Source organism: Mesoplodon densirostris, chromosome 7, assembly GCF_025265405.1.
Source record: "Mesoplodon densirostris isolate mMesDen1 chromosome 7, mMesDen1 primary haplotype, whole genome shotgun sequence".
In the NCBI taxonomy this organism is placed as follows: Eukaryota; Metazoa; Chordata; class Mammalia; order Artiodactyla; family Ziphiidae; genus Mesoplodon; species Mesoplodon densirostris.
In genome coordinates, this window is record NC_082667.1 from 15,900,114 (window position 1) to 15,924,816 (window position 24,703).

General features: G+C 50.0%; 1 protein-coding gene across 1 annotated transcript in view; it reads right to left on the reverse strand.

The window, feature by feature from the left end:
* Positions 1-15,472: 15,472 nt before the first annotated feature.
* PRDM11 (PR/SET domain 11) overlaps positions 15,473-24,703 on the reverse strand; it is a 49,524-nt gene continuing 40,293 nt past the window's right edge. Inside the window, exons 6-8 of the mRNA XM_060105017.1 lie at positions 23,512-23,699; positions 18,675-19,301; positions 15,473-17,637 (exon numbers count right to left, since the gene is read on the reverse strand). Of these exons, the coding sequence (XP_059961000.1) occupies positions 15,473-17,637; positions 18,675-19,301; positions 23,512-23,699 (2,980 nt within the window). The remainder of the gene's footprint in view (positions 17,638-18,674; positions 19,302-23,511; positions 23,700-24,703) is intronic.

Sequence of the window (24,703 nt, forward strand, 5' to 3'; positions counted from 1 at the left end):
AGCAAGGCAGGGCAGGGCGGAGACGGGGCATTTGGGTCAGGAGGAATGCGTTTTGCTTACCTGTGTTATGGAAGAGATGTTTATCATATACGGTCTGTGTGCAGCTTTTGCAGTGGGGGTCAGGCCAGATGCAGAGAAAGCTTCATCTGGGGAACAATGGATGCAAGGAATGTGGCTTTTTTAAAAAAATTGTGTGTCAAAAAGGATGACAGAAATGATGTATCCTGGATCATCTCATAAGCATTAGAGATTGTCAGGGCGGATGGAATCTTAGCCAGCATGAAATCGTGCTACTGACCCAAGGCACTAACTAACCCAGCAGTTCTCAAACCTTAGTGTGTGAAGAATCACCAGCAGATTCCCAGGCCCTCTTTTAGACATTCCGAATCCTTAATCCTGGCTGAACCCCAGGAGGCTGCCTTTTGAACAAACACAGAGTAGTTTGCATGCGAAGGTTGGAGCACCGCACTTGGAGAGATTCCTTTTACAACATCCCAGACAGGGTTTCACAGTCCTCGTCAGGCCCCCAACACCCTGGGGCTGACAGTGCCAAGGTTGGACATCTCAACTGTTGGTGTAAAATTTAGGAGCCTCCGTTTTTAATGTCATCCTTTGAATTCTTAATGTTTTCACCTGTGCTTTTCAGATCCTGCTCTTGGACTGAATTTTGTGCTTTCTATTGAATAATTGTATGGTTTCATCTCAAAATCAGTTTATATTATATTTGGGGAGATCTTCCCTGACCAGGAATAGGTGGGATCCCCCGTGAGTTATTGGATGCTGGTTGTCATGTCCACCAGCATCACCGAAGTGACCCTCTGAGTCAAACGCATCCCTTCTCAGTATACCAGCCACCTGAGGAGGAATTCAGTTTGGGGCACATATTAGTTTAGTCTGGCTCTGTGGAGGTAGAGAAGGGAAAGAGGTCTTTTGCAAATGTGCCCCCGTCCCTCTGTTTTTAGGACCTATCACTTTCATTAGTACATTATGAGCAGCTAGCTTTCAAATCACTACCTGATTATTCCAAATAGCTGTTCACATCATTAATAATATTATGAGACTCGCTGGGTGGTTATAATCTTTGCCTGGGAACCAGGATTCCTGGGTTCTGTTGCTGACCATCCATAAAATAGGACTAGTGACGTAGCAGCTCTGTCTCTGTGAATGACGTGATAGATGAAATTGTGCTTGAGAGCTATAGGCATCCCTGGCTAGAGACAAACTCCGAGGCCACCAGCAGATCATCTTTAAGCTTCATGCTGGCAACTGACCATGCCCGGAAAGTTCCAGAATCATCCCGGGCATTTCCAGAACCATGGATTCTACATTTGGACTCTTTAATACTGACATCTAAACTCTGGGCCTTCAGATGTCACCCAGGCCCCTGACCTAAAAATGAATTCCTTTCCTTCAGTCCTTTTAACAAGTCAAATCATTCTCGGTCTCTCCCTGAGAATCTGAGTAGAGACATATCACCTTTTGGTCGTTATTTTCCCTTTCTGGACAGAAGTGGAAAAGCATTTAGAAATAATTTCCACCTAGCCCCTGAAGAAACAGAAAAATATCTAATCCCTCTCAAATGGGAAATTCTTTCACGTAACTGGAAATCTCTCCCATTAAGGCTTGCCACCGTCTGCCAAGTTTTTTTAGGCAAGACATTTGTTCGTGGTTTCCTACGACGTGTTTTGGAGATCCCCCTCACCGTTCTGGTCTCCCTTTTTTGGTTGGCATGCTGAAACAGAACGAAACATTCCCTATGTAAGCTGACCAGTACCCTCTTCTTGTTAACATCTTCTACTCCAATCTAAAAAAGTCTGGATTCCAGACTTAAAATCAGGAGATATGGGTTCTACTTCCTTATAAGTCCATTCGCCTGCCTTACAGTCACACCAAAGGATGTTTGAGGTGAGTTAATGGGGCCCCCAATCCAAGAATATCAACTCCACCCACAGTCATTCTATCATGAGGCATTCATTTCTTTGGATCTCAAAGGTTTAGTTTTCCAGAATCCAAACTGAAAGTTGCCTCTGATGGGAGTCAGATGTCACTGCTGAACATGTTAGATGTCAGCCGTCACTTCACTTAACAAGGTTGTATAGAAATGAGACAGATTTTGCAGGGGATTTTGCCTGTTGTGTTCACTGGTATATTCCAAATGCCTAGAATAGAACTGGCTCATGCACCCTCAATAAATATTTGTTGAATGAATTAATGAATGAAGACTGGATAGGGGAGTAGGCAGGAAAAGACACATTTTTATGTAAATTACATAAAAATTAGAGTCCTAGCTGAGTTCTCAACAGTAAAGTCATCAGACACCTCAGCAGTTGGCCTAGAAATTCATGACATTGAGTATTACCGTTCACCTAATGACAATTTATAGCTCACCATGTAAATGTAATTAACGATAGACAAGATTTAAAAGCTGTGCTTTTCCACCAAAACTCCATCTCAGTGAATTTTAAATTATCCAGAGATATCAGATTGCCAGATGAAAAAACTTCACTAATCTTTGCATCAGCTTACCTTGTACCAGATACACTTGCAATTTACTACCAAATTACAGTAATGGAGTCTGTGTGAACGCATCTGATGTTTTTTTTTTTTTTTTGAAAGAACACCTTGTCCTTTGCCAGGAAGCGTTTTCTAAGAAGTGCATGAATCAGAGGTGAAAATAAAGTGAGAAACCATCTCGACTGGGCTGTCGCCCACAAGGTGATCTGGCTGTGTCATAGATACGCGGCGATGGGATAGAGAATTGGGAGTCTAATCTCATTAATCTGCAACTCACTCCTTGCCTCAAATCAGTATATATTTGTTGAGGGCCTATTGATCAAGGCTTTGCATGCATCTGTCCATTTCGATCTAAGATGTGACTCTTGGTGTGGATTCAGTGGCAAATCACCCCAAACAAAGCTATGTAGAGAGAACAATTTGGGAGAGCAGTTCTTCAGGGGCAATTCCTTTGGGATGTAAAGGAGTCCTGGGCAGCTTAAGCCAAATGGAGGTGAGGACCACCAAAAGAGAGACCTAGTCCTTGTGATTTGTTTTTGCTGCCTGTGTTCCTGTTGTCAATTCTAAGTGTGTGTCTGTTTTGCAATCATGAACCGAAGCACAAAAAGACGCATGAGATGTTGTAGTCACATGTCTGGTGTCACACTTTGGAGCAAAAATCTTGCAGTGGTAAATAAATAATTTCCAACAGGGTCAGCTGCCTTGTGTCTTTTATTCCCTTTTACTTAATATTTTAGACATATAAAATGTAGAAAAATAATTTGATAAACACTCATGAATCCCTGCCAAGTTTTATAAAACTTGACAAATACAGTTGAAATCCCCTCAGCCTTTCACTCAGGAGACCACCATCCTGAATTTAGGGTTTCTCACCTCAAGCCTTTCTTTATCTTTTTACTACCTGTACATGTAAACCCTGAGCACTATAGAATATTTCATGTTTTTAATTTTAAATTGCATCACATTATTTTTGCTCTACATTAAAATTTTGAGCTTTATCCATGCACATTTATTTAGCTCTAGTTCCTTTATTTTTTTTTGCTGCTGTATTATTTTCCATTGCATGAATATACCACAGTCCCATTCTCCTGTTGACGTATGTTTAGATATTTCTTTTCTTTTCTTTTTTTCCATTAGAGGAATTGCTGCTGTGAACATTCTTGGGCAAGGCCTCTTGGGGATTTAACTTTATTCCTGAGAAGAAAAATCAGGTGGAAACTAGAGACCTTCTCTAACATCCCTCAAAGTAGTACTCCCATCACTGGAAGAGTCAGGGCAGTGGCTTGGGGTTCACCTGTGCTCCAGGTGGTGGGCAGGGACAAGGGAACTTCCAGAATCCTGTCATCTTAGGCCCTCCTGATGGCTGCTGCGGTCCTGGCTTCCGGAAGGGGCTCAGGCATTAAGCCAGGGGAAGGGCCTGAATTTTCAAGTCAGTAGGCAATCAGCCAGGTCACATGGAATTAAAACCAAAGGCTCTTAAAAAGGATAAATGAGCCATAAAGAAAGGCTTTGCTTTTCAAGTCTGTGCAAGTAATTCCTTATTTTATATCATATACATATTTGTTATCTTTTAATTACAACCAGGATTTAAATTTCCATAATTAAATAGAAGTGGGTTTTATCCCACGTAGCCGAATACTGCGTGGACTATGTTTCACAGGGAACTATGAATATGGCTCCTGGAGCCCAAACCTAATATTTGAGAGTCTGGATTTATATAAAAGAGAAATGAAAGAGGCAAGAAGAGTTCAGGAATCGTTTCATATGGGGCTTTCCCCTGAACCGCCTTAAATAACAAACTCTGCTCCTGCCTATGCAATAACTCAAATCTAGAGCACTGCATTTAGGAGCTGAGAACCTGCAACCCAGCTGGGCTTTGTCACTGCCACCTTCATGGCCCTGGGCACGTCACTTGCCTCTGGGCTTGTGCCCGCATCTGTAAAATAAATTTGGACCAAATGATCACTCTTCAAGTTTGAACATTTTGTGATTTGGTAATTGAGACTTTTCACATGTATCTCTGGCCTCCAATCTCATGCATAAAATGGACTAAACCCACGTACACGTGTACCTGCCTTCCCTGCCCCCGGCCTGGTGTCCTGACAGCCACCTGCTCCTCCAGACAGTTTGCGATGTTACCTGAGGCTCTGAGTCAGCCTCTTCTCATTTGCTTAATTGCTAATGGAGCCAGTGGTAATTTCCCACCCAGGAGTTTCTATTTTTTCGGAGCCAGTTAGAAGCCCAACATTTCAAGAGCCTGGAACCCTGGCATCTGTTCTGTCTCCCTCCCTGGGCAGATGCCTGTCAAGGATAGAGCCATGGGATGTGGCTGTGGATGGATTTAGGGGGTTGGGTGTTTTCTTGGTACCAGCCTTGGAGAAGGCCCCCTGTGCCCCTCCCTCGTCTCCTGCAGGTGAGCCAGCACAGATGGTCCCTGGCGGGGACCTTGGCAGCTTCCCGAAGCCAGAGATGGGGGCAGGTGCCTACCTGGGAGGAGGTGGGAGGAAGCCTGTCTTAAGACTGGAAGCCAGATGTTACCACAGAAACCAGTCTACTGGTGGCTTGTCCTCAGCCAGGTGAGGTCTCTTCTCAAGGCAGACTCTGCTGGAGCCTGGTTTCCCATCCCAATTTCCCAGCACTCATTCTTGGTGGCTCAGGGCAAGTGGGTGATGGTAGAAATCCTGTTTCAGAAACTCAGGATTCAAACCAGGGACAGACGAAGAGAAATCTGTTCTCCCAGCCCAAAACAAACCAACCAACCGTCTTTGCAGTCCCTTTTCCCTCGAGGGCCAGGTGAGTTGAGCTGTTGACCAGAAGAAAGTGCCCTGAGGCTCTCTCTCCAGGCTGAGAAGGAAGAGGTGAGTCAGGCAGAGGTCTCCAAGCCAGCTGTGGCATAGGTATTGGTAGCTCTGTATTAAAAGTCACAGCGGGCTTCCCTGGTGGCGCAGTGGTTGAGAGTCCGCCTGCCGATGCAGGGGACACGAGTTTGTGCCCCGGTCTGGGAAGATCCCACATACCGTGGAGCGGCTGGGCCCATGAGCCATGGCCACTGAGCCTGCGCATCCGGAGCCTGTGCTCTGCAACGGGAGAGGCCACAAAACTGAGAGGCCTGCATACCGCAAAAAAAAAAAAAAAAAAAAGTCACAGGCAACCCCTCATCCAGGGTAGACCCTGGGATTCAGGGTGAAAGAAGGGAACCCTAAACTTCCTAGCATCTACTTCAACCTGATGTTAGAGGTAACAGTAACGATGATAATGACCCTGGTCACCATGTTGTTAAGGCTCTGCTCTGTACTGAGCCCTGAAGACGCAGACTCAGATAAATGACTTGTCCAAGGTCTCACAGCTTGTAAGAGGCAGAGGGGGGACTTGAATCTGGTACCACTCTAACCCTAAAGTTCAGGCTCTGACTTAGAGCCAGTGGCCAAGGGTTTTTATTGGAAATGTAACAGGTGCATAGGCAGTAGTTTCACAATGCTACCTGGAACCATGGACTCAGAATTGCCACTCTGGAAGGAGCTGGAAAAGTTCTCTTCCCTGGGGGAACTTGAAATACCTGCCTGGGTGGGGTGGAACATTATCCAAAGGACAAGAGCAGGTTGGAGTGGAGAAGAACTCAAGTAAGCAGCTGAGGGGCCGCCTCCACTTTGTAGAGAAGGGGCTGGGTCAAGGCCAGGTGTAGCCGGGTGTCAAGTGCTGGGGCATCCTAGTCAAATGAGGAAACTGAGACAGAGACAGGCAAAGTGGAAGAATCTGGGATTTCTACTGTGACCAATACAGCATTGCTGGGATTGCACTTTTATCAGGCAAATAAAATTTACATTCATTCATTCATCCCTTCGATAAACACTGATTAGGTGCCTACTATGTGACAGGAACTGCACACAGTGGTATTAAAAAGTCTCTACTGGGCTTCCCTGGTGGCGCAGTGGTTGAGAGTCCGCCTGCCAATGCAGGGGACACGGGTTTGTGCCCCGGTCCGGGAGGATCCCACATGCCGCTGAGCAGCTGGGCCCATGAGCCATTGCCGCTGGGCCTGCGCGTCCGGAGCCTGTGCTCCGCAACGGGAGAGGCCACAGCAGTGAGAGGCCCGCGTACTGCAAAAAAAAAAAATAAAAAATAAGAAAAAAAAAAGTCTCTACTTTTCCCTTATGGGCATTACAATACAGAGGAGGAAGACCAGACATAGAACACACACACACACACACACACACACACACACACACACACACACACGATAATTACACAGTTCCAAAGTGAGGTAAGTGTTATGAATGAAAATCCCAGGAGAAACAATGAATAGTGCCTTGAGGGTGGCTATTTAGAGGGCGTGGTCAGGAAAGACCCCCTCAGAAGGAAGTGTTTTAGCTGACACTTAAAAGATGAGAAGAGCTACCATCCTGGGGAAAACCATTCCAGGCAGGGGGCACAGGGTACTGGGAGGTCCTGTGGTGGGAAAGAGCCCAGTGAGCTTGAGGAACAGAGAGGAGGCCAGGGAGCACGGGCAGAGGAGGGCACAGGAGCCCAGGAGGTAGGCAGGGGCTGGACAATGCAGGGTTGATGGGTCACAATCAGGACTTTGGATTGAACTCTAAGAGCAATGGGAAACCCTTAGAGCTTTCTAAGCAGAGAGGATACCACGACTAGATCTGTGTTCTCAAAAGATCACTGTAGAAATGGTCACACAGCAGACGTTTGGGTCTTCAGGCCAGTCTCCTGAGTCTTCTCTCTGGGGTGAACTTGTCTTTTGAAGCTTGGAGAGGGAAGCTGGGGCAGCTGGGGAGAAGAGGGAGGGGAGGGAGTGGACTAGACCTCCCCACTTGCCACATCCTCCAAGCCCCACTTTGGGAAGACCCAGCTAACAGCCAAGTGCAGATGGAATATCTTTCTTTTCCTTGCTTCCCAGCTGCAAATGTGGGTCAAATCCGATGGCCAGCAGTGGGGCGGGGCTGACCCTGCTTCACCGGAGCTGGTTAGACATGGACAGCTGTGCCCCTTTGCTCCTTCCTTCCCACTCCCCCTCCCCTGGGAAAAGAAGAGAACCCCAACATTCTATGGAGACTGTGGAAAGGCTTTCAAAACAGGAAGCCTCTGGGTGACCTAGGGGCTGGAAGGGACACAGGCTGGGAGGAAGATGGTGGGAACTGAGAAGGCGGAGGTTCAGAAAAAGGGAGAGGGAAGGCCCATGACAGGAAGCTGGGCTGGGGTGAGAAGGGGCTGAGAGGAGGAGGGTTCAGCATCCGGGAGGAAACAATACCACCACTTTTCCATATTTTTCTTGAATGTATGCCCATCTTCTTTCTAAAACAATTTGGGGAAAACATCACTTATCGGGACTTCCCTGGTGGCACAGCGGTTAAAAATCCGCCTGCCAATGCAGGGGACACGGGTTCGAGCCCTGGTCCGGGAAGATCCCACATGCCGCGGAGCAACCAAGCCCGTGCGCCACAACTACTGAGCCTGCGCTCTAGAGCCCGCGAGGCACAACTACTGAAACCTGCGCGCCTAGAGCCCGTGCTCCGCAACAAGAGAAGCCACTGCAATGAGAAGCCCGCGCGCACCAACAAAGACCCAATGCCGCCAAAAATAAATAAATAAAATTAAAAAAAAATTTAAATTAAAACAAACAAACAAAAAAAACAAAAAAAACCCCACCACTTATCACCCACCCCCAGACCACTGCCATTAGCAAACTACTGGGGAAGGACCCCTCCTTGGGGATTGAGTCTGCCAGTGGAGAATCATGCGAGGTAGTTGGAGGGAGAATTAGAACACTGTTTACCTGCAATAAAATCTGAGATTTTTGTGGGCTAAATGTGTGTGAGGGCAGAGAGATTTATTTTAAATGGTTTTGGTGACACCTCTTTTTGGCCTGACTGGTGGGTGAGGCATGTAAGTTACCTGGTGGAAGTGGACTCGAATGGGGGAAAAGTGAGAACAGCAGGAAGGCACTTGAAAGGCCTCTTCCAGTTCCTTCCGACGTGGCAGGCAGTAGGCATCTCACCTGACACCCAAGCATGGGACTCATTCTGAATTGCCCTGAGCACAGGCTGGGAGAGAGGCAAGAAGGCAGAGATTCGACCTCCGTGGGTAAATTTAAATGCTTTTATTAACAATCTCCTTACATTACAAGGATAATATGACAAAAGGAAAGTTTCTGCGTACATATTATGATAAACCAACATAGCTCTATTTGTATCCAGTGTTCTAGGTCCCGTCACACAGGTACTATAAAGCGTAGTCTGCAAAATAATAACATCAAGAGTTGTTTTTTTTAAGAAAGAAAGTATTAACATATTAATATGTATGTGATAATAGACTCCTAGGTATTCCCCCCACCCCCACTGTGTTTTTCCTTTGTGATTGAAATGAAACGGTTCAGCAGCGTGGGGGGTGGAGAGAAGGAGAGAGACGGGGCAAAAGTGAAGACTGAGGGTGCCCCGAGGGCAGCCTGGCCCTTGTCTTTTTGTGAGCAGTATTGTAACCGGCTGTCCTCCTCTGGAGGGAGGGCCCGGCGCCCTTGATGCCCCATGGTATGCTCTCTCTCTGAGGTACAGTGCATTGTGGGATTGCTACCCGGGGATGCCCATCCCCTGGCCACGGGTCTGGTCCACCGCAGAGGGAGGAAGGCTCGGGCCGGGCCTGGTCTCTCTTGAGCCAGGCACTGGAGGGTGTTCGGAGGCCCGGTTGGCAGCTAGCTGTGGCTCGAGGAGACCCAGGTGGACGTGGAGGGGAGAAGAGGTGGGCACTGTCAGAACAGACCCGCCCCGGACCGTAGGTATGGGGATGTCTGCTGGGGACTGAGGTACGTTGGTAAGATGGTAGGGAAGAGTAGGACAGAGGTCAGGGGAGGCTCGGAGATGGGAGATAAGCGCCTTTGAAAGCCAAAAGGCAGAGGCCGGTCTAGCGAGCAGAGGATGCCATTGCCCTCCGTCTCCCATCATCTGTAGCCCCATCAGCCCCTCCTCCCCTACCTCCCAGGGAAAGAAACGATCGAGAGAAACCTGGAAGTGAAACGGGTTCCTGATTCTGTCAGGGCTGCACAAGCCCTTCGTCATGCTGCCAGTGACACCAGTGTCCCCTCAGGCCCCCAGACATCCCTGCCATCTAGGGGTGGGAGCAGGGACAAACTGCGGAAGGCGCCCTCCCCAGAGGAAGTGAACGAGCTTGGGGCATCCGGCTTAGCCTCTGCCTCGAGTCACAGAATCAGAACAGTGTATGTGAACTACACCTGCCTGTTACGGTGCCGGTGGGGTGAGGGCTCGCTGGGCCTCCGTGCAAGAGAGGGAGGAGCGTTGTCCTGAGTACAGCCAGCAGCAGCTGTGCAAAGTGGGCTGGGCCAAAGCCCTGCTTCTGAACTTGAGTTGCTACTGAATTTATGAGTGTGCGGATATGTCTCTCTCACCCTTCCCCGTTAGCTGATGCCCCCTGCCCTGGCCAGAAAGCCTCTGGGTGGTGGGCAGTGCCGGCTGGCCATGCTGCCCTGGCAGACAGCGATGGAGTGGGTGAGGGAGGCCAGGACGGCTGTAGTTCAGAGGTTTGGCCTCTAGGGGGCAGCAAAAAGCATCTAAAGGGGGAGCGGGTGGCATCTTTCCTGGACCTCTCTTGGTCCAATTTGCACCTTTCCTATGGCCACAAATTCTGCTCATTCCTGTGAGGGGGAGGGTATTTGGGGGAAACTGTGCAGTGGTCCCTCCACCAGGGGTCAGAGACCACATCCTACTGCCAAGCAGCAGTGACCACCCAAGCGTGGGCTTGTGGGGGGTGGGGACTAAAGGGGCACTTCAGGGGGAGCTCAGGGGCTGAGTATCTCCTTCCAACCTCAGACCAAGCCTGTGGGAAAGAAGAGAAAGTGCACGGAGAGGGCCAGGGCCCGGCTCCCCTCCTCTCCAACACTGCGGGTCTCGGAGGCCCGTTCCCAGCAAACCCTGCCTGCTCGGCTTCCCCGGCCCCCCTGCAAAGGCTCTGCCTCCTCCCTCTTCTCAAGCGACAGGCTTTCCCGCTGCTCTCCCAGCTCTCTATAGACTCTATTTTTATATCTATTTAAACATAGAAATGTATAAATATATAGGATATTATTCATAGATATATAGACGGGATTTAATCTCTTACTCTGTGTGTATACGTACTGCATATGTCCATATATACAATATATATGCTGTAGCATTTGTATCATACACTGCACATACCCCTGCTTCCATGCACTCTCCTAGGGAGACTGGATTGCATAGGTATTTCCAGGGCGATACCACTTGAAGGGATGGGGGGATGGGGAGAGCCAGACGGAAGAGGAGGGCCGTACCATTTTCCTCCCAAAAGGGCACTTTTCCTCCCTCTGGCTAACACACAAAGATCACCTCAAAGTCTTCTTAAAATATCACAGCTCCATCCACTCAACTAAAGCACCATGTCCACAGATAGCAGAGAGGGCCTTCCTCCAAGCAGGAGAAGGGCCCTGTGTATCTCTGGACATAATCTTCCCTCCTCGAGGTTGGAGGAGGGAGCCAGCCTAGAACCCATGACCCAGCACCACGTCCCCCAGAGGCCGGCATCTGCAATGGGACTGTCCCAAGCTCACCTGCCCTCTGAACATGCCTTTCTTGTCTAAGGAAAAGGCACTCCCCACTTTGGCTGTCCCAGGCTGGCCTGGCTGGGCCTGCTGCTTGAAGGGGCAAGGGGATCCAGAGCCTTCTACCCAAATTGGGTGTAGGGACCAAGAAAGAACACGAATTCTACTTGGAAATCCACCCAGACCGGAAACCACAACCAGCTCTAGATACAGAATTCCTGTTCCTACGGGGGCGTGGGAGAAAAAACAAGGCGGGGAGGAATCTAGAAGTTCTCTTTCAACCCCCAAGCCACTTCCTGGACCCCATGAGGCTCCATGTGGACAGCTAAAATGATGCCCGCCCCACAGCCCAAGCTGGGCCACGTCTGGTCCATTTCAGTCTCTCCACGATCATTTTCAGCACTCTACATGCTTTTGCCTGGCATGATAACACTTCTCCTTCTTGATAACACTTCTAAACAATTGGAAAATATTTAAACATCATCTTAAATAATTACAAGGTCCTTTCTCCAAATCAAAGCGTCAACATAAGCAAGTCAAGGAGAGGGGCCTCAGCAAGACAACTCAGCATGGAAACAGGTAGCAGGGGCAGGGTGGAGACCTCCAGTTGCCCTAGATTCAGGGCCCAGCACCGAACGCGACCATCCAGGGATCCAGGACGTCGAGCCTGGTCTCATCCTCCAGTGAGGATGAGGAAATGAGGGTCTGCTCAGCACCATAGGATGTTGCCCGCAGCCATCGAAGAAAGAAAAAAAAAAAAAAAAAAAAAAAGCTGGTGTTGTGGATGCCTGGATTCTCACATTCAACCAGGCAGGCAAAACGTGGAAATTGGGACATGGCAAGAGTTACAGACAGGGCTGGGCTGTCCTCGGGTCTCACAGATAGGTACAAAATGGCAATGGGTCTTTTTTTTCTTCCATTGAGGAAAAGCAGACCATTTTAATCACAAGGGCTTCTGGCTCCCGAGCTTTGCGATGTCTCTACTTGGCACAATTGGCCACGAACCTGATCTCACTTCCCGCCCCCTCCATGAACCAAAGAAAGTCACTAATCAGCCAACCCAATGAGGCCAAGTTTCAGTTCTAGAGACACAGACCTTTCATTCTAAGCCAATGGTTGTCACTCCTAAGCCAGGGGCTGAGTTTAAGGGCTCTGTCTCGTCCGAAGGGAAGAGGATGCAAGGACCGCCTGGCCACAGCTTTTTGTACGTATCAAAGGGAGGTTAGACTGCCCAAGCATGCGGTTCCCTGGGCCAAACCCTGAGGGTCCCCACAGCCCAAGAGTCCTTCTCAAGGACGCAGAAGAGTGGAAACGCCAGGGATGGAAATCATGGGTAATTGCATGCAGCATTCACAGGATAGAAGCACTGGAGCCTCCAAGGGGTAAAGACTCTGTCAATTGCAGTGGTGTGTCACCCAAATTGCTCCCTGTCCCAAGGCAAAGTGGCCTTCAGAGTGTCATGGGCATCTGGAGTTTTAGAGATGCCTTCCCAAACTTCAGGACCTGCCAGAGAGCTCATCCTCTCTGAGGTCTGGAGTCTAGCTGGGCAGGTGATGGCTAGCAGCTGCTCATGCTTCTGGCCCAGAGGCAGGTGGCCAGCTCCTGCCCCTCTAAAAAGACAAGGTAGACACTGGCATTGGCCCAAAGGACTTTTTCCCCTCTGGATAAAAATTTGAGCTAATTTTGGCCACAGCCTCCTGAGAGGACACAGTAGCAGCCTTGATGTGGTACTCAGGCAGCCATCAGCGATCCTCTCCTCCTGGTTTCCAAATGAGTGGTCTAGGGGAGGACTCCCTATCTCCTGACATAGTGGGTTGGGGGGTGCAGAGGGGGGCAGGACGAGGCGTAAGGCAACTGTTGGCTAGAAGAAAGGATCCCGACTACTGTTTCTGACCCCTACGGAGGCCCACCTTGCCAGCCATCTCTGCCCTCAACGCATCTTAGTCTGTGCGATGTTCAAAGGAAGCTCCCAGAGACACGGTGGTTTGGGTGTGTGTGGTGGAGAGGAAGTTGGGGAGGGAAAGGTGGACCCTTGTGCTTTGCACTTGACCACAGTTACTGACCCTGATGGGAGAAGGCAGATGGGGAGAGAAAACATCGGCCTAAAGTGGAGAAGTGGATGAAGCTGGGAACTTCAAAGCACGAGGAAGGGCTCTGGGTCTTTCCTTGCAAGTTCCTGCTAACTCTCTCCTTGTTCAGAGGAGGGTGGGAAAGTACATGCGACTGGGGAGGGGGGTGAGGGGTGAATGTCACCAGGCAGGGGTGCATTGATTTGTTGAAGAAGGCAGCATATGAGGCCTGGCAGTGGGACAGTCGGAGAAAACCAGTTGGTTTTTTGTTTTTTTAACATGCTACATCACTGTTGAAAACAAACAAAAAAGTTTCAAAAATAATATATAATATATATATATTTATATAATGAAAAGCTATCGACTAGCAGCAATGACTCTAAAGTTATCTTAGCACCAAGACCATGGGGAGGGGGGAAGGGATCTGGAGGGGGTGAAGGTCTGGCAGGACAAGGAAGGAGGGGGTGACATGTTCAGTGTTGATGACAGTTCCACTCCGGTTCTCAACGGTGGCATGAGCCCTCGGAGACAAGATAAACCAAGAAGGAAGGAAGCCACCACAGTTTTCTAATGTCTGAGCCGAGCAGGTGGGGCACGCTGGAGCCATGCCTGTGGCCAGATCACACCATCCTTTGCCCACCCTCTGCCAACTGAGAGGGATGGCTTCCGACAGACCACAGATAATGCAGCTCTTCCTCTCTCCCCCCAGTATAACCTGCACCCACGATGTAGGATCTCTGCATATCAGATATGCATACATCAGATGTGGAAACATGGACAGAAGTTTTTAACAGCTCACGCACATTTTTAAAAAAAACTCCCTTGCGAGGTATACTGGTAATTAAATGAACAAAAGAGCATTGATCAAGACTCCTCTAGATTAAACCACTACTTGCCTCAGGGAGTAGGCGAGTGGCTATTTCTAAAGCTTATATCTCGGTGTGTGTGTGTGCGCGTGTGCATGTGCGTGTGTGTGTGTGTGTGTGTGTGTGTGTGTGTGTGTAGGCTGATGCCTTGAGAGTCCTGTCTTACCTCTTGTGTATTCCTTTCTTTTAGGACATGTCTACCCTGTTCAAAAAAAAGAAGCATTCGCTGGCATAGATGCATTACCCACTTTCCCACTACCTTCCTGCCAGGCTGCAGGGCTTGTCATCAGCCTCACTGCAAAAGGACTCAATCTCTAGAGACTCTCATCGGAGTTATGCATAACCCAGGGCACAACTTGCATTGACATCTCCTGCCACTAAACTCTAGCAGGCATTTCTTGATTATTAAAGGGAAAAAAATACCCCCAAACACATTATATGATTATAAAGACAGAGTATAAATAATTCATGTAAATTGAATACATACTTTTCATTTTACTTGTTTTTAGCCAAAAATCGCTGCCCTGCTGGGGTCTAGACTTCTTGGCTCTTCATTTCCCCCATATTCCCTGGATCTGAATGGAATTATATTATGTTATCCCACACCAGGTAAAACAGGAATGCAAAGAGCTCACGCTCCATTCCCCCCTTCCCCGGGATTTCAAGCTCGGTGTAAGGCGATTTTGCCTTCAGTATAACAGGTAAAATGTTTAGGATCCAGGGGTCTGGAAGGAGGGATCAACAGACAATGGACAGGACAGGCGACACGGGTAGGGAGTGGTGGGTGTCACAGTCTGACCGACACTTTTGTTTCTGAGACAGTGAAGGAACGCTGGTCAGGAAATGAATAAAAATCTCTCAAGCTGAAGTCGGGTGGGAGAGGGAAAAGTCAAATACCCCGATCCAGATACACAGCCCACCCTATCCCAAATGAGAGATCTGATTCAGCTGGACCAGCTGGTCAATGAAGAGGCCAAGAAACCCCCCTCATAAAACCAAACAAGAAAAAAAAAAGGCAAGAACATACACCCAAACCCAAACCCCTCAACCCCCAAACGAAAACAGAAACAAAACGAGCTACCTAAAGGTGATGACAGACCCGTCATTTTAGCTTATGCGGTTGGTTGACTGAGGTGGGAGCACGTGTGGCCCCAGCACATGCTTCTGTGAGTGAAAATGAGTTTCCACGTGTGTTGCAGCTGCCAAATTTTGTAGACGAGAGTCAGTTTCTGACATTATTCCTTTCCCAGTAGCTTCTGGTGGACGTGTCATCTTGGTTTTTAACATTTTTTTCAGTGTGGGTTCATATATATATATATATATATATATATATATATATATATATATATATGTATATATATATAATATAATATATATTTATATAATATATCAAAGCTTATGAGTATAGATTAAAAAAATATTCAACAGCTTAGTGAACTCTGCGATCCGGCTCCCTAAATATCCGGATAAAACTCTGACCCGTGGTCCACGGTCTGAAGCACTGGCTTCTGTTCCAGCGCAGACATCCTGCTGAGGACCTCGGCCGACAGTGTGTAACTGTTTCCAGACTTCTCCTCGAACCAGCTGTCCAGGGCTCGCTTGGCATCAAAGTTGGCGATCGGAGGGCCGTTGACAGCGATGGTCAACAGGTCGCTGAGCTGCTCCAGAGTCAGGCGGGAGCGGTGGTTTTTGCGAACTCGCTGCAGGGCGTTTCGGCCTTTCTCGCAGCAAGCGGTGGAGGTGGGGAGGACTTTGAGGACCTGGATGATCTTGTTCAAGAGTGGAAACCTCTGCTTGTATTTGCAAATGTGGCCGATCAGGTCTTTGAAGCCGTTTTTGGTGTAGTAATCAGCCTTGAGTTCCCGCCACTCCATCAGCAGACTCCCCCGGGGGTCCAGCCCTTCCCTGCAGACATCCCGGGAAAAGGTGGGGATGGCCTCCAGGTGATCAAAGATCTGCACCATGTCCTCCTTGCCGTAGCTCATGAGCTCCTCGCTGTTCCTGGGCCAGGCAGCCAGATCAAACACCTGGCAGGCCTTCACGAAGATCCGGCTGCGGGAATCGAACCTCTGAGCTAGGATCACTTGGGTCTTCTGGCAGATCTTCTCCCGGATGGACTGGAACTTGGCTTCGGCCACCCTGAGGTTCTTCATGGAGATCCCGTTGAAGCTCTCCCGGAAGTTCTCCTCGAACTCCTGCAGGTACTCCCCCGGAGAGTCGGCCAGCCGGCTGATCTCCTGGATGGCCTCCTCGAGCTTGTCATCCACCTGGGACACCAGGAGGTACTCGCCCTGGAAGACGTAGGCCAGGCGTGACAGCACGGCGATCACGTCCAGGAGGAAGTAGATGAGCTTGATGGACTGGTAGTCCATGAGGAACTGCAGCAGGGCCAGCGCAATGGCCGAGGCATCCGCCCTCTGGGTCTGGCTGCTGACATCCTTGAGGTGGGCCACCACCTCCAGGTAGTCCTTGATGAGGGCATTGAGGACGTTCTGCTCTCCGATGATCCACCTCACAGCCCGGATGTCCCCTAGGAACTCTGTCTCCTCGCAGAGGGTGGACGCCGTGGATCGCAGCTCGCACATGAGGCGTGGCGAGTAACGGTAGAAACTCAGCAGCTGCTTCAGATTGTTCTCCAGCTCCTCCAGGCAGGGGAGCTCCTTCCCACTGATGGCATCCAGGATCTCCAGGTGGGGCCGGTGCACCATGAAGGGCAGGCACAGCAGCCAGGGCAGTGTCTTGCGGATCGTCATGAACATGCTGGCCCGCAGGCTGGCTGTGACGTTGGCTCCGTCTATGCCCAAGCCAACGGTGGGCTTCTCATCCTGCAGCCGAATGCCCAAGGCGGAAAAGGCCCGGTCAAGCGCCTGGAGATAGCTCTCTGTGCTGGAGAACCCCAGTTCCTGCAGGGACAGGAACTCCGTGGCCGGGGGCCCATCGCTGCTGGTGTACTGGACATAGACCGCCACCGTGTCAGCCAGCAGGTCGTCACTCTGTCCATCCAGGATGATGCTGAGGCACGGTGACTGGCGGATGCGCTCCACCAGGTCTTCGCGCAGCGCCCGGGCGATGTGATGGATGAGGATCTGGCAGTCTCCCTCGTTCATGTACTGGTCCACCACCTTGAGCTCACACTTGCGCAGCAGCTCGGCCAGGGGCCGGAAGTCCAGGTAGGGCCTGCCCTCCAGGGCCAGGTGGTAGGCGGTGTTGAAGAGCAGGGTCATGTTGCGACACATCTCTTCCGTCTTCTCGGGGTGCATGCGGAGCTTGTACAGCTGGAGGCACTTCTTGTGCAGGTTGCTCTGGCTGTGCAGCTTGATGGTGTGGATCTTGAACTGCTTGGAGCCGATGATGAAGGCCGAGGTGCGGGAGGACTGCACCGTGTACTGGCGGCAGACGTGGCACCACATCTCGTTGAGGGTCGGGGAGTACCGCAGGAACCAGAATTTCTTCAGCCACTCCGGCTTGAAGCGCCGGATTCGGCGCCCAGTGGCCGACGACATCTTGGACGGCTCGTCGGTGGCCGTCATCATATCATTAGAGACGGATTCGTCTGCCGAATCGACCTCCTGGTCATCGTCCTCCATGATGGCAGGGCCGGAGACCATGCTCTCTGAGGCTGGAAGACAAATGGGAGAGAAACAGTTACACCTGCTGGAAAAAAACATAAGACATTTCCAAAAGGAAGGAAATAGGGCCCCAAAGGTAGGTGTTGCCTTCTGTGAAACAGGAGCCGATCCCTATGATAGACGGAATCGCAACCTGGAATTCATGTATAAGCACTCTTGTCAGCCATGCATGTCTCACCGTCTTTGTGCATTAGCCCCGGGGGCCACCACGCTCCAGGCTGCCTGCCCTCCCCTTCCGCGAGTAGGTGCTCAAGGAACTTAAAGGTACTGTATCAACCAAACAGCACAACTGGCAGGGCACAGCTGCTGGAGCAACAGAGCACATCAGAGGTTCCATAGTGGTACAGCAAGGACCTGGGACGCGTCCCACCACCAAGGCGGTCAGGGGAAGGCGTGCTGCCCTCAAATGAAGGGAGCTCGGGCCCCAAGTGGTTTTGGGATCAGAATGCAGTGTAGTTAAGATGCATGCTTTCAATATCTGAAACACCTCATTCTGAGCTAAGGGGTGTGGTTAAAACAGGAAGTGCTATGTAACTCTCTAATTCAGCTGCAGATGTGTACTGAGAAACCTTCCTTGTGGTTGAGCATCCCTAAAAGATGCAGGCAGCCAATAGGAAATAGCAAAGGCAACTAAATGCCCTGTATCCCCGTCGGTAAGGCTGGGGGCTCTCTCCCATGCGACAGCCTGCCTGAGACTGGGAGAGAGAAAGACTGGGTTTAGAAGCTGGGCTTTGGGGTAAGACACTGGAGAAAGGCAACAGGTCAAGAACACAGCACACACCCCTCCTGCAGCAGAACTTCCTTTATTGACGAGGAGGATACAAGGGCAAGACCCAAAGCCCCCACCGGAGCTGTAAGGCGGCCTGTCGGAGGCACCCGAGGGTGTGCGCTGAGGCCGGTACCCATCTCTGAGCTCCACGTCCCAGGTCTCCCCAGAGGTGGCTCCCCTGGGGAGCGCCAGGCCCCCCTCCACACTGCCCACCACGTGCTCTTCCCTCTGACAACAGTCTCATCCACACCAACTTACCTGCGGGGTCTGAGAATTCGGGGAGCTCCAGTACCTGTGCTGGCAAGGTGGGGGGCTCAGGAAGCGTGCCAGACTTAAGCATGTCTAGTTCGGCCTGGAGTTCCCGGACCTTCTTCTTTAGGCGAATACAATTAGGGCAAAAGGAGGTGGTGGGCAGCTCGTGAGGGTCGGATGCAAGGGAGGCCTCGGCGGGACTGTCGGCCTTGAATGACGAAGGCTCCTCCTCTTCGTCCTCTGGTGGGCCTGCCTCCTTGGAAGCCCCTTGGGGGATCTTCCAGTCTCCTTCTCTCTGCGTCCGGCTGACATTCTGCACGCCATGTGACACAGTCATTGCACACTGACTGTAGGCGTCGTTCTGGTACTTGGGGACCTTCCTGATGACCAGCGAGGTGCTCAGTGCCAGCTGGTGGGCTTCTACCTTTGCAGATTCCAGTGAGGCCTCCAACACATCCTTGAAAATGAGGTCGATTTTCTTCTTCTTGGCCTGGGGGTGCACGTCCCCCTCGTCAAAGCCACGCTTGTAGGGACTTTTGCCCTGTCTCAACATGGGGAGCTGCAGGGGACCCCTCAGGTCTTCTGGGTTATCCAGAGCCTGCTCAGACTTCTCCCTCTGCAACTTCTTCTCTCCTAGGAAGGAAAACCAGGGTGTGAGGAAGTGGGGAAAAGCCCCGAAGAGGAGAAACCAACAGAAAACGAAGCGCTCCTCTCAGGAAGTCGCTTGACCCATCCCTCTGGGTCTGGCCTAATGGAGCAGGTGTGGCAAAAAAGGGAGGTGGATTACTCAATGGATCACGGGGTCTAGAGTCAAAGGACCCGAAAAAGTGGGAAGAACTCTTTTTAAAGAGACCGTTTCAATGGAGCTTTATGTGTAGAAGCTCTATGTTTATAAGTTGAGCAAACGCTATAGGGGCAGGGAGTTGGAAGTTAAGGAACTTGCCATCCTGTCATCCTAGAAGATGACATCCCACGTGATTAGCCGGGTGGGTGGTACCATAGCTCAGCTAAGTGCATGTGGAGTCCCCATCCCTCCAGGCTGCTCCTCCAGCCCCAGCAATTGGAAGATGGCTGCTTCGACTTGGTAAAAGGTACACACGAAACACTGAAGCCCACTCCCTCCTCCTCCCTGACTCTTGGGAGACAGCCCTGTTAGGGCAAAGTCTGCCTTATAGCAACTGTCCTTTCTAATTCTCCCAGGAACCGGAAGCCTTGGATTACGTGAGGAAGCACGGCCTGAACCTCTGTGGCTCTCACGGATGACCAAGGCAGGAAGAAGAGGGAAGTCGGGCATACCAACAGCGGCTGTGAGCTCCAAGATGGCAGCCCCCAGCACGATAAAGCACAACACGCCCACGCGGACCCAACACACGCTCAAACTACAGTAGCTGTGTGTCCTTACCTGACAATTCTAAGGACGTTTCCTTTTCTATTTCTTTCTATCATGTAAATGACGTCAAAGACCTCGGTGAACACCCCAGCAATATATTATGTTAGCCTGATCCTTCAAAATGGCCAACACAGTTGCATAAATTGCTATAGATGTATGGATGCTGCCTGGGGGGACAGATGCTAAGAGGGACCCTCAGAAGGTCCTGACAGCCGTCTATGGAGCTAGAACTCTCAAAGTCTTCCTAGATCAGGGGCGGGGCCCTGGGAGATGTGACTCTGACCAACATCTTGACCTGAATATGTGTTGTAATTAGGCTTCTGAGAGCTGCGTTTGCTCAAGGCCTCCGAGTGAAGGCCAAGGGCTCTCCGTCTGCAATCCAGATGTTCCATGCTGTGACCAAGCCTTGGCATCCCACAGCTGGCATGGGGTGATGCACCCTGGCCCGTGTATGACTCCAGGTTTCCCACAGGTCACAGCACAGGAGGGAGCAGCCTATTCAGGATGATCCTTTTCTGTCCTCACATGAACACTTAAGGAATGACCTTATCTCCTGAAGGCTCCAAGCCTCCTGAAACTCAGGCGGCTCCCCGCAGCCTTGTTTCTATAATATCTGAGGGGCAGCAAGGGTGGAGATGAAGAGAACTTTTAAAAAATGCAACATGTTCGCCTTACAGATCAGACACTTGCCCATCAGAATCTCTGAAAGTCAAAGGCCACCCTTTCACTTTCTCATGGACCAATCAGGCAACAAATAGCTGAGGATGTCAGGTGGTCCAGGATACGCATCACCGGGGATTCCTCATGCATCTCTACTCAAGGACAAGGTTATTCAAATTTCCTAGGATGAGCAGGCGATTTCTTTGGGCTCAAGGCTCCCGGAAAAATCTATGGGTCAAAAAAAATCTTTAAGCATTATGAAATTGATTCTAAAGTCTCCATAAAACATGAGAGAAACATCACAAAGAAAATCAATGACCCAAAGTAGACAAAAAACATAAATTCTTTGAATACATGTATTAGATGCATCCTATTCTTAAAAGATAACCACAGAGGAATAATTTATACTCTTCAGGAAGCAGTTCTGGGCTCCAACTAATGTCTCTACTTAATAAAAGCTAATAAGTCACGCTCTGGACTTCCCCAAGGCTCCAGCCTCCAATTACAAAGAAGCCTCCTCCCATGTAAGACCTTGAGTGGTTGAGGGTGGGGAATGCCCCCTACAGAGCAGAACTGGCACACAGATCTAAGACACCACTAACCGTATCAGAGTCTGCCAAAGCTACAGGCTACAGGGACACACGTCTAAAGGCCACTGAGCTCCACGGCTGCTTCCCAAGGGCTTTACGGCCAAGTCCACCCTCTGCTCTGGCCCTGCCCCATGGGTGGCTTCCAGTTTCCTTCGTGTTTCCTACTTCTCAGCCTGGCCAGGAATAGACACTCCTTCCTCCTGTATCTTCACACATCTTGGTTTATCTCATTTCACGTCTGTCTGCCACGCTCCTTTGAACCACTCCTGAAAGCTCATGCCCTTCTCTGAGTGCTCCCCTTGGGTCTCAGGGCTCTCTGAGGATGATGCAGCTTGAGGTGCTCTGGAGTAGACACAGGGAAAAAAGGACATTACAAATCCAGAAGAATTCAAGAAGATCATGGCCAAGGGATGGAACCCATGTCCTCAGATATGACTTCTCTTGGTTTTCTCTTCTTCTGGTGATATGATTCTTTTGGAGATTTCTTGGTGGTCTTCATTCATTTCTTCTTTTATTCATTCATCCAAGATTTATTGAGCATGTACTAGGCATCAGACACTTTTTTATATGGCATCTCCAGAGGTCAAGTGGAAACCATGGCAATCATGTCACAGAAACATGCCTTCCCAAGTATAATCAGCATGTATGTGCCTAACACCCAGCTCCAAAGAAAACAAGAGATGAGGGTATCTATTGGGTCTCCTTTCACTGCTCATCCAATCACCAGATACCTTTTACCAAGTCAGGCAGCAGTTGTGCGCTCAATGTCCACAATTTGCTTTGCTCTGTTTTGGTTTTGAAGATAGCTTACTTCCAATGGGTCACTCGTACCCCCTTTTCATCTCTTCCCCTCATGCTCTAAATGAAGCTTTACTTCCAATAAGTAGATTGGTCAGAAACATGATATGGTGGGGCTTGGGTATAGGCTTGGTTCCCGGGACCAGATGGACTCTGGGTCTTTGGATATGTGGTTTTAGTGTAAGGAAGGTCCTGCTGGAAAAAGGACCTTGGGCTCACCCGTTTGCCCTGGCATGGCTGAAGATGGAGTAAAGAGGCAAAGGCCTAGGAGCTGGGGAGTATTTTAAACCACTTTCAAATGACTCATTTAAATGGAGCCTGGATGGATACCCACCCACCAGGCCACCACCCACCTCCCTCCAATCTTCTTCTCCTAACAGAGATTGTTCTTTCACAGCATATCATTACGACTGCCAGGAATGAGAACAGGAGGAAGCAGGGAAGAAACTAGTTTTGTCTGGGAGGCCTTATAACACTGTAGGTTAGAGCTTAGACCCTGGACTCAGACAGATGGGGGTTAGGAACCTAGCTCTGCCCCTGCTTGCCATGGGATTCTGGGTGAGTCACTGTATTTATCTGATGCTCAGTTTCTACATTTGTAAGGTGGGGATAATAATCCACATGCTATCATTAGTATTAAAAGTTTACAACTGGGCTTCCCTGGTGGCGCGGTGGTTGGGAGTCCGCCTGCCGATGCAGGGGACGTGGGTTCATGCCCCGGTCTGGGAGGATCCCACGTGCCGCGGAGCGGCTGGGCCCGTGAGCCATGGCCACTGAGCCTGTGCGTCCGGAGCCTGTGCTCCGCAGTGGGAGAGGCCACAGCGGTGAGACGCCCGCGTACCGCAAAAAAAAAAAAAGTTTACAACTGAGGGCTTACGATGGTCAAGACAGACATTGTTTTAAATGTGTTACGTATATTACCCATCTAATTCTCACTGGGCACTTATAGGGCAGGTGCTACTGGGATGATTACATGAGACATCATAGAAAACCTGCTTAGCACATATTAAGTACTTAGTAAATGTCACCTCTTATTGCTGCTATTATTGAACCAGTGGCAGTTCACAACATCCTTCCATCAATTTGAGTTCGGGAAACAGAATCAATTTTGATTAAACTTATATGCTTGGCATTGGAGACTTGTCTCTCTCCCTGATCCTCTGAAACGTCTATAATAGGGCTTCTGACCATGTCTGAGGGAGGAGGACACACCGGGTGGCCATGGCCGGTGCCAGAGCGGCAGCTCCTAGCTAGCCCATCAGTTCCCCTGAGTCCCTCTGGGTCTCCCCATTGCTGGTGTACTGTATTTCCCATGGGTTTTCCTAGGAAGCTCCTAGAGAAGCATTTCTGGCCTCCCCTGGGGCTTGGCAGTGGGCGTGGCCCTCCCTTGGGTGTGGGCACTCACCTCTGGCCAGGTTGCGGTGGATGGTCTCTTGGGACATGCTGTGCAGGCGCTTCATGTAGTCCTCGCTGTACCAGACCCGCAGCCGCTCCCCGGGCCGGATGTCCCGGCACGCCCGGAAGTAGATGCACTCGCTGTGCTGGAACGCCAGCAGGTTCTGCTCCCTCTCCTCCCGGGAGATGACCACGTACCTGGGGGCGAGGGGGACAGGTGAGAACGCGCGGGCCACTCTTTGGCGAGTGCCTGCTGGTACCAGGCACGGTGCCGGGCAGGTGCCAGTGGGTAGCCACCTATGAGCGTGTGGGCATCTGCAAAAGTCTACAGAGCAGCTGCCCTGCCGAGGAAAGGCACACCAGCTGGAGCCAGTCCCTTGTCTCACTGTTTCGTGGACTTCAAGCAAGACTCTGAACCTCTAAGAATCTCTATTTTCTGGGACTGGAAATGACACTTGCCCTTCCTACCTCCTAGGTTCTGGTAAATACAAGGTTCAATACCAGATATACAGGCGACTGGAAAACTACTCTTCATTAACTGTTAACCGCAGGCATTTCCCAGATACCCGCAGGTCTCTGATGGTGGTAAGGGTGAGATCCTTGAACTGTTCTCCGAATGTCACAAAGCCTAGCAGAAATAACCCATGTGAAAAGGGTGCCCACGAGATCAATTAATAAATGCTGAAGATCAAAATCTTTAAAAATAGAGGGTCCAGTGGGGACAGGGGAGGTAGGTAAAGGCAAGGAAATGTGAGCAACCACAGGTTAATCCAAGTCATTTGAAGGTAAGGAAACTGAGGCTCAGAGAGGCTAAGTGACTTGCCTAAGGTCACACAGCTAATAAATGGGAGATTGAGCATTGAGGTCCATGCTTTTTCCACTAGAACTCACGGCTCCTATGTGGGCGTGTAAAGCACCAACTCAGCAATGCCCAGGTAACCTTTAAAGTTCCGTCAAACCCTCAGCATCTATGGACCTCACCCATTCTCCCTGAAATGACATTTCCAGTATCAAACCTGCCACCTCACTCGCCTCCAAAAGGTGAGATGATGCAACATCTGTAGAGAGGTGGAGATGTACAGATCAAACAGGCAAGAGGAAATTATTTGGAGTTTTAGGGTTCTGTGTTATCCAAGTGCTTAGGAAATTTGTAGTCAAAAACAAACTTCTTTTCCTTATGCTATGATTTGTCTCAAAAGCCA